This window comes from Lepisosteus oculatus, chromosome 1 (assembly GCF_040954835.1).
Source record: "Lepisosteus oculatus isolate fLepOcu1 chromosome 1, fLepOcu1.hap2, whole genome shotgun sequence".
Classification (NCBI taxonomy): domain Eukaryota; kingdom Metazoa; phylum Chordata; class Actinopteri; order Semionotiformes; family Lepisosteidae; genus Lepisosteus; species Lepisosteus oculatus.
Genome location: NC_090696.1, coordinates 45,880,375 through 45,896,747, shown reverse-complemented (window position 1 = coordinate 45,896,747; position 16,373 = coordinate 45,880,375). Strand labels below are relative to the sequence as shown.

General features: G+C 34.8%; 1 protein-coding gene across 1 annotated transcript; it reads right to left on the bottom strand.

Moving 5' to 3' along the window:
• Positions 1-2,313: 2,313 nt before the first annotated feature.
• slc34a2b (solute carrier family 34 member 2b) lies at positions 2,314-16,096 on the bottom strand. The gene is made up of 13 exons (XM_069190465.1): positions 15,961-16,096; positions 11,843-11,915; positions 11,605-11,724; positions 11,134-11,262; positions 10,723-10,866; positions 10,241-10,352; positions 9,167-9,362; positions 8,180-8,275; positions 7,425-7,545; positions 6,524-6,691; positions 5,663-5,779; positions 5,427-5,551; positions 2,314-5,215 (listed from the first exon to the last, which is right to left on the bottom strand). The coding sequence occupies exons 2-13, from the start codon at positions 11,910-11,912 to the stop codon at positions 4,661-4,663; spliced, it is 1,953 nt and encodes a 650-aa protein (XP_069046566.1). The 5' UTR covers positions 11,913-11,915; positions 15,961-16,096; the 3' UTR covers positions 2,314-4,660.
• Between the last annotated feature and the right edge of the window lie 277 nt (positions 16,097-16,373).

Below are 16,373 nucleotides of genomic sequence, written 5' to 3'. Positions count from 1 at the left end.
TCCGTGGCAGTGTTTTTTCACCTTTACTATTTTCCACGTGTATCTAAACATGAAAAGAAAAGGCATAGAACTTCTGTTAATCTGTTAAAGTACGCAGATGATATGGCCCTAAATTGGATTGTTTACTGGATCTGACTGAGAAGGGGTGGAGAATTACTTTGAACAGATATATAAAACTGGAAAGGTGGTGTCACTCAAGTATACTTCACATTAATATTGATAAAAAGAACTAGCTATATGTGATTGTAATACATTAGATTTTCTAACTCTCTCCCTAATTAATCAGTCTATATCAGTCAAATATTTAAGAACAGTAAAAGATTAATAAACTTTGCAGGGAATACCAAATTCATTTTTAAGAAGTCTAGTCAGTGTATGTTTTTGAAAGCTGAATGGGTTTGGGATGAGTCAAAATGTTTTAGAAAGGATTTCTAAAATATTAGTAGAAAACATCTACTTTTGATATTGTGGTATGGCATGGTAGCTTGAGTATTAAGAGTAAAGGGAAATTGCCAAGAATTGTTAATTATTCTAGTAATTGGTTGACCACACAAACAGCTTATTGCAGTTCAAAAGAAATATCATCTTATCATTGATGACCTCTCCCAGCCTCTTCATTTCCATTTCCACCTGCTATCAGGGAGGCCTTTTAGAATTCCCGTGACAAAGGAAAATGTATACAAGAAATCCTTTGTTCCCTGTGCAGTCAGTATATTAAACTCAGCTAACTGACTGTTTCCTATATGGAGCTATCGGATTATGTGTAATGGTAGTGTAATATGGGCAGAGTGAGATGTGTGTGCATATATTGTTGAATGTCTAGGACTAATGTGTATTTATTTTTTGTTGAGAGTTGCTTTTTGTAGTTTTGTATAGAGATGCCAATGACAAGTTTCTACCCTTTTGGATGGACAATAAAGTTATAAAGTAAAAGTTATGGTGTATAGCAAAACAGCTAATGTCACAGAAATCGTATGCTCTGGCAAAATTAATATATTTATATATCCTAACTTGCAGAAACTCAGTGTTACTTCTAATGGAAAATGAAACTTCATTGGCAGAAACAGAAAGAAGACAAATTATACATAAAGATTTGTAAAATACCACTGGATATAAAATAATCCTTGATAAAATCAACCTGCATCTGTCTCACCTGGACTCATTGTAAATAAGCTTCATGTTCTCATATACAGTATTACACAAAGCCATTACACAATCTGGTACTGTCTGGCACATTTGTAAGTCCATTTCAAAGCAACATGGTGATGTGAGTTTGGTTGGAAAGTCCCAGGCTGTGAGCAAAGCCATTACCTTGCACTGACAGCCACGTAGCCCAGTACACATGTAAATCAGCACTTGTAAGAAGCACACAAATATTTTCCAAACGACTAGTGAGATATCAGCTATCAGCTATGAACAGATATGTATCTGTAAATTTAAAAACATAAAGTTTTAAAACATAAGTTAATAAAGCAAACCAATTAGCATCAGAGGTTTATATAGCTAAATTACAAAGCTAATGAAAGACAAAGTGTTTTTCACTTTTATAGTGATATTAATAGCCTGATTCATGGTTTACTTCACTTTCATAACTCACCAGCTCACCATGTTTCTAGCCTTGGCCTGTCGGACAATAAATTGGTGTGGCTCAGATTTACATTTTTTATACAGGAGCTAGAACTGAGCCAAAATGTCACACAGAGCCATATTAATGTAAAGATATTATTGTTGCAGTCATTTAACAGTGTGTGTTCAAGTAAAGAAACATATTAAGTTTTTCTTTTTTACTCATAATGTCACCAAAAATTAAACATTGAAATTAAACATTTCAACTGCGTAGATATATTTTGCTTAATGTTTTAGTCTTTAAATCCTCTAAGCTGGACTATACATTTAAATATTGATTACTTGTACTACAGAGTAGGTCTTCTGTTTCTACGGCAACTATGCCCATCACAGAAACTGAAATAGCTTTCAATTGATTTTTCTGTCTATAAAAATAAGTACAATAATTAGCTTCTTCAAAATAACAATGGTGCAATGGGTTTATTAAAGAACCACAGTGTTTTCCACAACTGAAACATAACATATCAAATAAACATCAAACATTTTACAATAATGCTTGGATCTGACATGGAAAATAATTGCAGGGGTGAGGAGTTTTTCAGTAGGAAAATTTTGACGAGATTGTGTAAATATCAATTTTGAGTGTTTTTCTTGACAAATTCATAGATAATTAGTTACTATTCCTTGACTTCTCTATTTATGGTTCTAATACTCTGAATACTAAAAAAGAACTATTGAAAGATGGAATTCTTTTTTTCAAAGCCACTTTTATTTTGATACAAGTGGTTACAGTAATTACACATGCTCACAGTATAATAAAATGTTGCAAAATCCAAAAATAATTTCAGGGCACAATAAAATAAATCCAAGTAAAACACAGACATTTCAGTTGTACAGGCATTTTGGATTGATTTAAATTTCTGCATGTACAGAACACTGAGATTGTGGACTTTTCTTTGTATGTGCCTATGTAAATTGTCCATGTGATACTTAAAGTTATTGTTTCTGATCACAGTGTTAGGCTTACCTCCCCTGCACAAAAGGACTGAAAAACTGAATGAGAAATTGTGACACAATAAAAAAATAAAAGTACTGAATCAGGATTAGTGATGAGCAAAGACATGGTGCAAAGATTATTTCCTTGTTTTGTATGTTCTCTGGAAGTATGATTTCAGAAATGTCTCCATAACATTTATGACAGGAAGAGAAATGAGAAAGAAAGGTGTTTAAATGAAACTCGTTACAAATTCCTTAAAGAGGGAATATATAAACACATAATAAAAGCAGCACTGAATGCTGAATATATTTTCAAAAAAGCAATTATGTCTATACAGTATAGTATATCTATACAGTATACTGTAGATATAAACACATACGCATTTATTTTGTAAACTCTGTATATATCCTCTATTTTGGCATAAATAGAAACTTAAATATTTTGCATAGCTTTTCCAAAAAAGAAAAAAAAACACAACAGCACATTCAAGCGCATATGACTATTAACACCTATAGCGTACATAAATAAAACAACTTCCAACAATTTGTGGTCACACTGTAGATGAGTAATAAGAAGATTACAGTTTATGACTGAATAAAATAAATAGGTTTTTGATAGTACAAAGCAATTAATCTACAAAAGAGGTTAATTATTGCCATTAGTCAACCTGTTTTATTAATACCTTATTAATATGTTTCATTAATAAGTAATAAAACATTTACAAATAGCTTTTGTAACCCCCAATCTAAAATGTTACCACATTTTGCACCTGTGCAAAGTTTGCTCCACTTTTTACTTTTTTCCCCATAGAGACTAATTAAAATGATGAAAAAACAACTGGAAGAAAATGCTTGCACATGTTGTTTGAAAGATCTGCACTTCCAAACTTTTAGAATTTATTTAATGAAATCTAGAGCAAAACACTTTAAAAATCTCTCTCCAAAAGAGAATTTGCAAATAAAAAAAAAACGTATATACATTTTATTGCAGATAATGACTATTTAAAATACACAGCAGGCTTTTGACTCCTTGAAGTCAGATTAGCCACTGCTGTGAATTAAATGTGACTGTATGACAAACTTTTGCTGTAAGACATGTATTCTCAATCTATGAGACCTACAGTATCTGCAAAGTGAGCAATGTAGGAAGTCTACAAATCTGCTGATATGATGACCATTTTCCCTGCAATCAGCCCCAGTGACTTATCATATAGACTTGAATTCAGTGCTGCTCAATTTGCATAATTTACACTACTACATTTTTCATGAATCATATTTCTAAACAAATATTGAAGGTTGAACGCTATAAATTAGACTTTAGTTCATAATTTTCACTTGTAGTCCCTATTCCTCCTAGTTTTCTTAACAAAAAATGAACAAGATTGTGATTTAGTCAGGTGTACAGTATCTGATTCACTACTTTGACTAGTTTTTTGTTTTCTCTTTGTGAGACTTAAAAACTGTCTCTATAGGTAGTTCACAAATGTACTGTGTGATCACTGAGAAGGTGATTTGTGTTTTGGGGTTATTATTCATTTAACGAAGAGCACTTATATACACATAAAACACAAGATATGGATGAGTCATACTTTTTGTGTTGGTCTCATGATCTCATAATTATTTCCCAAATAATTTCAATAAATCAGTTGCCCACGTTCGTTCCCCTTAATTAAGACACATAAATGAAATCCTTCTTATATATACTGTATACTTAAATGTATACAAAAACATAAAGTATTCATAACCCTGTAAAAATGAAACCATCTAGTTCTTTACTTTTGTCCTATGCTACCAAAGCACATTTGTTTATTACCATCATTGTTAAAATTTCTTCTGACTAATATAAATATTCAAAATATCCAATGCATTAACACCTTTCTTCTGTATCTTCAATTTGGCATCTTTTTGCCTAGTCATTTTTTGCATTAACTTTTTTTCAAGATTTTTAAATTCTTTACATTAGTTCTTCTCTGAGGTCAAAGTTGACGCTGTTTGATGTCATCGGGTTCAGGAGCTGGAACAGAATTGGCTATTCCTTAACAGAAAACCCCTTACATGCTTTAAAAAGTTTCAAATTTTAAACTTAAATTGAGCAGTGCTACAAATTTGTTGTTTTTGCCTCAATCTGTGTGTTTTTGTGACAATTTTCATCAGTTTCCAATGCTGGGTTGTCATACATTTCAAGCGATCCTCTCTTCTCTTTACCAGTTCCATCTTCTTCACTGCTGATTTTGTTACAGCACTTGCAACAGCAGCAACAGCGGGTTCTGCAGAATGATAGCATAGAGGTGATCACCCTGTCCCAAGGCTTCAGAGAGTGCATCCATTTGGGGAGGAACTCCCAGGTCCTCAGCACCTTGGGCAAGTATTGTGGCCATCTGGACTGCATGATATTAATAATAATCACAGCCACGATGAGAACCACAACTGGAACACCAACTCCAACAAGGACCTGCCAGCCTGCCACTGAAAGCCCAAATACAGTAAGAGGCATGATCAAGAACATGAGCACCAGGTACATGATAGCAAACCACCGGTACTTAGCAGTACGATCACCCAGTGCCTTGGCCATACGTATAGGAATACGTGTATAAGGGATTGGGTACCACAGCAGAATCCCAGAGATGTTGAAAAAGAAATGGCACAGAGCAATCTGCGAATAAAAAATAACAAAAGGAAATCAGCATTGATACCAAAATGTATCAGAGTTTCTCACTCTTTTTTTGTTACAATTAGTCAACTGCAAGTGTAATTAGTATGAGGTTGCTTAGAGCATGAGATTTGGAACTAGATATTACCCCGAATGATATGGGGAAAAAAATCAGGAATGACAATTCAGAAATTTGAAAGAGGTCATTGCTGACCTGCAATGAGTTGGCAAGTGTTTCTCCAGGACTTGCCATAGCTGCTAATATAGATGTAGTGGTTGTACCAATATTTGAACCCAAAGTTAGTGGGTACGCTCTCTCTATGCTTATGACTCCGATGCCTGTTAAGGAAAAAGAAATGAGGAAAATAAGTATTCTGACAAGTGTCTGTGAAGACTATATTTATAAAGCATAGAGTCATAACACCAAGGAAAATACCGCACATCACTTACCAACTAGGGGGGTAATGGCGGAGGTGAACACTGAGCTGCTTTGGACTATGAAAGTCATTCCTGCTCCAACCAGAATGGCAATATATCCAGTCACCCACCCGAATGGGAATGGGAAATCTGTAAGAACAATAATGAAACATAGAAATTTGTTCATTTCCATGACATGATGTATTAGAATTTTGCTTTAAGGTTATTTAAGAATATATACAGTATATATCTATCCCATTCAAGGATGAGGAGGAATAAATAATAATCTGCTGTACATGAGATAGCCAAAGCAGGTCAGAATTTTAAGTTGAAGACAATCTTTGACATATCTGCCCTTAGTCGGGGTGAGTGCTTAAAAATAGGCTTTTGTGTACTCAGATTTAGATATGGATTCTCAGTTTGCATATTTAGATGTAAATCACCCATATTACCTTTCACCACATCTACTAGTCCTGTGTAATATATTGAATGCAGTTTAAGGCATGCGACTGCAGCATTCCTAAATTGAGACGCACGTGATGTGTGTGATACAGTCCTGGTCAAAAGAGTTTGATTGCTATTATTACACTCATGTAGTCTATAGACCTCTCTAGAAAAAGCCAGAAGGGGCCCTTTATGCTTCTTGATCATGGTTCATTGGGCTATTTAGGTTGCAGGTGCGTATCTGTGTATCACATTTCTAAATGATTCATTTCAATTGAATTCCATTGAAAATTTAATCTGCTGCTTGGAAATGAGCTAAAACTGCTTCTCTCATTGGACTACAGTACGAAATTTAGGTAAATATGTGAATCCTATATTTGTATTTGCAAATATTTTAAAGGTAAGGCAAAGGAAATTATTTTTGTCTTTCAAACAAAATAAGAGTCTTACCTGTGTTGATGATCTTCTTGATAACTGCTGCCACTTGTCCTTTGAGAATGGAATTAAGCAGTTTCACGATAAGGATTAAGCAGGTACAAAGCACTAGCAAGGACAAGGCAAGGAGGATAAGGCCAACAGCCAGATCCGACAAAGAAGAGTTTGCAAAAATGTGATTGCCTGGTGAAAATAAAATAATGAAACAGATTAACCAAATAAATGACAGAAACAATTACATACTGTTTCAGATTTCATGTATACAGTAGGTCAATAAACAGCCCACCAACGTAAATTCACCTTAATCCAACAGATGAGGAAACATATGGGAAGGATGTAATATATTAGTTATTGGTTAATTCACACATTGGTTTCTGTTAACTGCAGAGGGTTTTCATTTGTATTTTATCAAAAACCCAGTCACTGTTTAACATGAAACCAGACAAGACATACTCAAGAGTAAAGTACCTGATTTGCTTGCCTTGTTTAGCTTGCAGCTCTGCTGCACACAGGACAGAATAGTTGGGAATAAGTCCCTTAAGGAAATAGCGAGGGGCCATGGCAAGGTGGAATAGTTTGCTTAGTCACTGCATAATTTGAAAAGGACCCATTGTATGACAAAATTCAAAGCCAGTGGGACTCGGATAGCTTGCTCTAGGATTACTTTTTTAGGGACTGGCATAACTTTTTTCTTCACTAATAGTTGGCTTCAAACTACTATGTGGTTTACTGTAAATAAATAGAAACCACACATTGTAAATCTCATACCATATCATGAGAGACTATAAGGCAATTAAGGAAATCTGGAGAATGAAGACTCCAGTGGGATATTTTGTGTTTACACAGATGATAACTCACATTTTGTCAATTGATTTATTTTTAGGTTGCCTTTGATTAGACATGTAGTGGCACTTACATTTCGCAATGTTTATCTTTTCAGAAACATTTTTCAGGGTCCATGTGATATTGCCATCTGACCAACAGAGACTGGGAGAAGTGCAGTTTTCAGTCCCAGGCACTGTCACATTCTTTTCTGTCTGCAGCAACAAACAAACAACTTAATAGAAAAGGTATATCACTGACGATTTGGAAGCTGAGAGACATTCAGTATTAAAAGCTGGAGTAGGTTGAGTATTCAATGTACAAATGCACACTATTTAATGTGACTATAAACCACAAATTTAAAGCAAGAAAGAACTCCCTGAACTCTAATTGTATGTACTGTATAAGTACAGTACCTTATCTTCCTAAAAAGTTCATTTTAATGTCTTTTTGTGTTTTACCCGTCTTCCCCTTTTTTACAGGGCTAATGGTAGCATATTTGAGAAATAATTAACTATTGCTTTCTTTAAATACTAAGTGTATATTGAACTTAATTTACACACACTTTGTTGTTTTTAAAATCTACTTACATGTCACACTATTTGTTAAAACTTTGCTTGCATCTCCTCTCACCCTTAACAGTTACTATATTAATTAACTGGGTATTTTCACTTAATGTAAACCTTAACATTTTGTTATAAGTCAGATTCAGTTTACTTCTCTTCGGTATACAGTACGTACCTTATATGGTAACATAATACAGTAATACTGAATGCACAAAAATAAATGTATTATTACAGGATACTTGTATATGGTCACTAGAACATTACCTGCTGGAAGTTTACTTACCATGATTGTTTGAGTTTTACACCAGATTTTGATCAGGCTTTTGTTCTTTGCTGCAGGATCACCAGTAGCAATTTCATTGATAACAGATTTGTCAAGCTAAAAGAAAAGCATATTTATATTTGAAACACCCTTCTTTGAAGAAATTTGTACTAAAAACAAGAGCTCTGATTCTCATCATCATAAATTAGCTAAATAATTTTCAGAAATTAAAAGTTACCCGCATGACAAAATGTATAATCAGAACACCCAGAATCAATTAGTGTCTTCTAAAGTCATTTCATATTTATAGAATGATTTTCAAACAATCTATCCATCTTCTAACTTCTTCATCCAGTTTAGAGTCATGGGTGCAAGGCAAGATTCACCCTGGACAGGACACCAGTCCATTGCAGGGCAGACACGCACACACTTACACCACGGTTAATTTTCCGAGAAGCCAATTAGCCTACCAATATGCTTTTTTAGACTGTGGCAGGAAACCGGAGCACCTGGAGGAAACCCACGGAAACACAGAGAGAACAAACAAACTCCACACAGATAGCATCCCAAGTCCAGAAAAACAGAATGCCACTGTTTAATTAATCCTTCTTTATACAGTATATTTTGCTCAAATAATTTAACTCAATGTATATAATTTAGGTAAACATATTATAGGTAAATAATAGAGAACAGCTAACACCTGCTACAGAAGCTTCAGTAAGAGACGTGGCAGCTCCTGAAAGAAACTTTGATTTTTCCAGCACCTACCCAAATGTTAATCTACTGTATATCAGGGACGTACAATCATCATCCTAGTGGGCTGGTACGTCTGCAGGTTTTCATTTCAACTAATCTCTTAATGATGTAAACCACCTCATTAATTAGTTTAATTGACCAATTTAACACCTTCTCCCAGCAGTTTAGGTTCTTTTGCTTAACAGGGATCTAGAAAGCTTGCTGACAAAGAACAAGGATTGATCTGTAGAATTTGCAAATTAGGTTTCTTACCTGAATGATTGTCTTTGTTAAGGGGTCTGTGATGACTTTCAGCAAATCCGGGGCGTCGTCCCCACTTTGGATATTAAATGAGTCAATGACCAGCTGTGTCAGACGGTACAGGTAGCCAGTTGCTGCCTCGAGCGGTAATAGCACAAGTACTGAGAGCCAGTTAAAAAAATCATGGACTGTGGCTCCAGCAAAAGCCCTGAGGAATTAAATGAAATATTAAAAAAACATTTCAAAGCATTATTTTATTACCCTATTGCATCCTATTGAAATGATGTATTTTAAGATTTATAATTATAATTAATTACTTACACTTATATAGCACTTTTCTGGACACTCCTCTCAAAGTACTTTTCAGGTAATGGAGACTCCTCCACCACCTATCCACCTGGATGATACAACATCAGCCATAGTGCTCCAGAATGCTCACCACACAAGTTACCAGTGGGGTGGAAAACAAGTGATGAAGCCAATTAATAGATAGGGATTATTAGGAGGCCATGATTGGTAAGGGTCAATGGGAAATTTGGCCAGGACGTGGGGTAAAACCCCTACTCTTTTCTAGAAACAACCTGGGATTTTTAATGGCTACAAAGAGTCAGGACTTCAGCTTTACATCTCATCTGGAGGACGGCGCCTTTTTTACAGTATAGTGTCCCTGTCACAATACTGGGGCATCAGGACCCACACAAAGTGGAGGGTGAGCGCCCCCTCCTGATCCACTAACATCACTTCGTAGTTTTTCCAAGGAGGTAATATCATCCAGGTACCAGCCAGGCTCACACCTGCTTAACTTTAGTGGGCTGTCAGTTTTGAGTCGCAAGGTGATATGGCTACTGGCCATAATAACTGGCCATTTCCCTCACGGGATCAATAAAGTATATATCTAATATTAGAGAAACTTTTTTTTCTACAAAAGGTAAGCAACATTAAATAATTTACATTTGTTTTTTACAAAATTTACCTTTATTTAATAGTTACCTAACACAAAACCCAACGTTTTATAATCAGTTTAAATACTACTATTTAAATCCAGAAAGTCTGGACTTCCTGTTTGGGCATTAGTGTAATCCATACCTCCGAAACTCGTTTCTGTCTCCAGCTTGCATCATTGCCACAACGGTGTTAGTCACAGAGGTTCCAATGTTGGCCCCCATTATAATAGGTATAGCAGACTGGACCTCTAACACTATTACACATAGAGAAAATAATGAGAAAATATAGGGTTTATTTCTTTCCAATATGCTGTATGAAACTGTGGTACTGCATATATTATTACACAACACTTTAATAATCTGTAGTACTGTATAACTGTTGATAAAAGGACTATGAGTTATTTTGCATTGTTATCTACATAATATGAAATTCAACATGTTCAGGACAGATTTTATATAATTTAACTTTCCATTTTTTAAGTTGCCTGTAAATTAATCTTGTTCTGACAATATTTTGGCTGAAAATGAGTGTTACTTTTCCCTTTAGGTTTTGAGGTATCTGCCATTTCAATTAATAAATGGTTTTAACCCTAGTCCCAAATCATTTAAAAAAAAAATACTCACACCCAGAGGAAACCATGCTAACCACGATTGAGGAAGATGTGCTAGAACTCTGAACTAGCACTGTAACCAAAACTCCAATCACCAGTCCAGCCACGGGATTTGACAGCACAGCATTGTCTTGGAAAATGTCACCTGCCGCCTTCCCTGTTGAGGAGTTTGAACAATTAATTATCACTGGACCTACTTATGCTATTAAGGATTTTGAATATAATCGAACGTCTCACATCTAGACCTTCTTACTAAATCTATTACTAAGCTATTTACTGTATGACTAATTTATAAACTAAGCTCTATAAAAAAACAGTTTTGCTATTTCAATTTGAACACCAACTACAGTAAAACATAACAAAAAGCAGACAAAAATAGCATTGTGTATATATTATTATATTCCTGTTTTCTTTATTTTCCTACCTCCTACAAGCTGGAAGGCAGAACTCAGGATATCCAAGGAGCAGACGAACATGTAAAGGAATCCAAGCAGTAAAAAAAACTTTCCAATAGAAATTAGAACACGGAGAATCTTTCCTTTGGTGTCCAAGTCTTAATGAATAGAAAATAAATCAAAGGAGGAAAAAAATCAGTAACTTAAAAAGACCAAAGTAATACTTTTAAGACAAACAGGAGACAAAGAATGAAACTAAGATTCTACGACTGAGTCAGTAAGACTGAGTCAGACTGAGACTGAGTCAGTAAAGATCATGGCGCCACTGTACATGTATGGATGGTGGGTTGACTACAACAAATTAAAGGGTTCTGAGAAGAAACAAATGGCTGTTATTGTTTTCCACAGTCACAATAGGTGGTTCTTAGTGGACAGTGTAATTAAGGAAGAATTTATCCTAACTAGGAAGAGTGAAGGGACGTTTTGGGGCATTTTTTTACCTGACCACTTGACTCCCACACTTTGGAGTTCAGGAAGGGCCCAAGGATCTTCTGCTTCATCGTTCACCAATGCTACGGTGGAACAGGCTGGGTGAATCACAGGCTCCTTTGGTAGTACCCCTGAACCAACGGTTGAGATGAAACAGGAAAAAGAACAGAAATGTTAATTCTCTTGTTTTAAATTAAGTGCTGTCATGAAAAAAAATGCTGCTACAGTATCATTAAAAACAAAATGTACCACTTAGTCCCTGAGCGGGGTCTTTGGGTTTTCCTGAAGAAGCATTCTCCAGCTCCGGTCGAGGAGCCATTGTCTGGAAAAGAAAGAAATGCAATTTAAAAACACACCTACACATTTCTTTAGAAGTCACAACAGTTTCTTTTTAAAGTAGTACTTATGGCAAACTAATGAAATTCTATTAAAGTGCAACAAAATAACTGTAATTTTACAGGCATGTTAAATACACAGTTAAAATATATTAAGCAAGTCTGGTTCTTCTATGAATGAAACATGTTGTTGTTGATATTCTTCTTAAAAAATCAGCCTTGGGAACTGTACTTCTGTGTACAGTTTACTTATCTTCCCACATTCCCAAACACAAGGACTAATTAAGCAGCTAGATATAATATAGCTGTATTCGTAAAATACAAAATACAAAAATGATCATCCTTTTTGAAGCTCTCTGTGGATACATTCTAATTTCCCTAGTTTCGCAGTGTACAGTTGTATCCAGATTAGTACCTAAATTATTTTTGTATCATCCCACGTATTTCATGCTACTTCAACCACATGTTTTTGTCACAAGATGGTGACAGTGGAAAATCTTAAAGCCTCCTGAAAATCTCTGACAGTGTAATCGAACACTGATTCTCATCATGATCTAGCTTCTCTCTTTTGCATCCAAAGCCTAATGCAGTATGTTTTATTCTTTTATTTTGAAATACATTATAATACATAATTATATATGTGTTATTATAGTCAATATATAATAAATCAATGAAGAACAGATTCTCATTTGCAATAATAACTTGAATATCCATGTTACAGCAGCACATTTACTGGAGCAATTGGAGTAAAGTACAGTACCTTGATCACAACTATGACTTCAGTATCCCATATGGGAACTGAACCCATTAACCTCTCCTAGGTCCACAGTCCTAACCACTGCTATTCTCCCTTAAAATTGGAGACTCACAAAGACTTCTCCTCAAAATGATGAATATGATAATAATTCTATATTTAATATATTTATATGTTTTACTATTCTAACTGAAATTATTTTTGTTCTTAAGAAATAATAGCTCTAAAAACAAAATAAACCAATGTATGTTTATACCTAATAATTTTCAATACCTTACATGCATATAGAAATGTCATTTCTATGTATTAAAGAATACTTGAGACATATTAGCATAACTTAATTGAATGTATTCTGTGTAAAAAATAAAAAATGGAATAATCAACACTTAGAAATATGTCATGCGTGCAGTGGACCACATATATACTACAAAGTTTGTTTCTTTCCCTGTTTTTGAAGAGAGAAATTTTAAATAAAGTCTTTTCATATAAATTGGTGCAAAACAATTAACATTTTAATTACTACGTAGATACAGTTCAATGGCAGTACAAAATACCTTGTTATATATAACACGGCAACTATTTGCGATGTCGAATGTGATACGACGACTTATTTTACGTAGGCTCCATAGAGAAAGTATGGTGTTTTAGAATCTATTTCATTAATACATTTATAAGACCTCATTTTATCCTGTCAGGGCAGCCTATTATGTCTTTGCTTTAAACCATTAGCTAATTTAACTGTGAGAAATAAAGGAGCAAATGCGATCTGGGGTGAGTTTCCCGAAAGCATCGTAACGCTAAGAACATCGTAAACGTGATCTTAAGACCTATCGTTAATTTACGAGTGTTTCCCCAAACCCATCATAACTAAAGTAGCACGTTAAATCCTTCATAATCTACGTGCTCCCCGACTCACTCGTTAATCACTAAGTGCTTCTTAAACTGGCTACCTCTTGCGCCAACTTTAGCGACAGAGATCACCAGACAGAGCACATTCAATTCACATCATGGGAATTCTCTGGAAATATAGAATACTAAGATTTTATATTAAGGATTTAGATATTTTGTTGTACTATGTAAGAGAAAATTTGAAAAAATAACATTTATTTATACAGTAATTAATTTATTAGTAATCTTGGGTAAATTTCATATTCATAAGTCAAAAGTTTTTAGTAATACCTCCCTCTTTTAGTACTTTTGAGGTGGGGTTTAAATTGTATTTAAATTCCATAAAGAACGTGAAAAATGCCAAAGCAAGGAAAACATTTGATATATGTTAAAATATAACTTGGTTACATATTTACCTCATTACCGCTGGCAGTTAATTTTTTTTGTTCTTTTTATGTTTTCTTTTATCTTTATTTTCTCCTCTGCTTGTATTTGTTTGGGAGTTTTATACTTGAATAGATGATATTATTTTCAGAATGAAATGCAGCAATGCATTATTTAAGTTAAATCATTGGGCCTAACATGTATTTATAATGCAGCGCCATGCAGGGCGCTATAGCGATTCGCACGCAAGGCGGGCTGAGAACACCACCTAGGGACTACCGGACTGTACAGTATATAGTGGGACGGAGGCTAAGATAGTCTCTTCCCTTCGTGTGTGTGTATGTTAGTGTAGGTGCAGCGCTGTAACCCCCGTCCCTGTGTGTGTACCTTTCCCGATTCGAGTTAATAAATGTGTTGTTCAACCCCATTCCCTGAGTCCCACGCCTGCTTCATTCCGTACCGAAACCCGCGGTCGATACAATATTTAAAGTTCCAATACCGTTTTATGTTCTGTCGTGATTATTGACGGTAAAGCTTAGACCTACTGTACTTGTTTTTAAATTTGATTATAGGTCCTGTATTTGTTGAGTGACACATGCCAAGCTTAGTAGTTAATTTTTCCATTGAGTTCCAATACACCCAATGACTATAAATAACAACAGTTTTTTCTCATGAAACACTGTGATTCTTAACAATGGCAGCACGCCACAAAAATATTGCTTTAAATCAAAGACGTCGTGCAGGACGCATACACTGTCCACACAGTTAAACTTGGTTTTCTTTTACGGCATGTCAGTCATTTATTTTATTTTCTCTTAGAAACAATAAGAGTCCCATTTTGTGCCTATCTATACGCTTTCGCTTAAATGGTTGTTAAATTATGATGTCATGTTTGCTTCATATTCCTTTTCACAACTTTATTTCATCCCACTGAAGGACCAAAACCGACACCATATAATGAAAGTATTGTCAATCGATTGTTTTTCAAATCGACTTGTAATGCTTTTTGCTTAGCGACTTAAGGGGAGGGTTTAACAAATAAATACTTTATACTCGTTAAATGACCGATTAAGAGGGGTTTTGGGAAACGCACGAAAAAGTAGGTCGTACGTTACGTACGTACATCGTAAAGATGCTCGTTAGTCTCTAAGATTAATCGTTTTCAGGAAACTCACAAGACATTGCGAAAATCCTGTAAATGAATGCCATAGATCAATACAGTTTGTGCGATACTGTGGGTCTAAAACCCGCCGGGTCCTGATTTAGCCAGATTATTTACTTGTTTTCGGTGAATCTTTTTATAGTTTCAAAACTTTGTCTACGGTAAGAAGTGCTTACGTGAATAATACGAAAATAAAAAAAATGTATTTACTCCCCGAATTGTTTGAACTCATTGCATGAATTCTGTTTAAGTTGTTTATTATTTTGAGACAACTTTTGAAACGTTTACTTTTAAACACTACGTTCAGCACAGATATTCAATAATTATTAATATTTGCTGAATAAACCTTTTATGGACGTATTGAAATATATTTCATATTGAAATATATTCTGATTTAAGTTAGCACTGACATACTATTACATATTAACAAGACACGATTCATATTAAAGTATTAATAGGAGCAGCAGTAATACAAATAAAATCTACTCAAATTACAGCTAATACAGGTCTAAAAATTTTGAACGTACTGTAGTTAATCTCCATTAAGGGTTTCTTAGAAAGCGGTGTGCTTTTTTAACATTGATGATGTTAGGTCTCACACCTGAACACGCGGTTATTTCCATTAAATGACATACTGTATGGTTTAGTTTCGCTGGAATAAACCTACGGCTTGATTCATTAAGAGTAAATGAAACCCGTAATATCTACGTGCGCCAGTCAAGTTATGTATAACCCCTTTAATTAGTGGTATCTGAATAAAAGATGTTAAAGTATCCTCGCGAACTGTTAAACACACGCATTGCTGTGTTGCCAGTCAAATGTAAAATAAATTATTTTAACTCACCAGCTATGATGCTCTTGGTGGTGACTGAGGTACTCCTTAGCAGTAAGATTATCTACTGAAAAACTACCTGATTTGTGCGGGTTTCATCCTACTTTATATAGCAGTTGGCACTGAGCAAGCCCTTTGATTGTTCAAGGGTTATCATCACATGTGAGTGTAACGCTGGAAGGCACTGCCTGCCTGTAACCTCAGTGATATCTGCTTGGAATGTAGGACAGTAATCAATTCACATGTGCAACAATTTCTGCAGAGCAGCCTGAATTAATGTGGAAGTGTTTTTAACTGATAATTCATAATGTGTATAATTTCCATCATAACATGAACTGGATAACTGTAATCTAAACATAGAAAAACACAAAGGTGTGTGACAAATATAATATAAACATTAGAGTATAGATATTATTGTTTTGCCA

Bases quoted from the DNA above. Each gene is read 5' to 3' on its own strand.
- slc34a2b (XM_069190465.1), bottom strand. From the start codon at position 11,912: ATGGCTCCTCGACCGGAGCTGGAGAATGCTTCTTCAGGAAAACCCAAA. The intron at 6,692-7,424 runs GTAAGTGCCACT...TATTTTCACCAG, and splicing joins AAAGATAAACATTGCGAAAT to GCAATCACATTTTTGCAAAC. The intron at 5,780-6,523 runs GTAAGACTCTTA...TTGTTCTTACAG, and splicing joins CAAGAAGATCATCAACACAG to ATTTCCCATTCCCATTCGGG.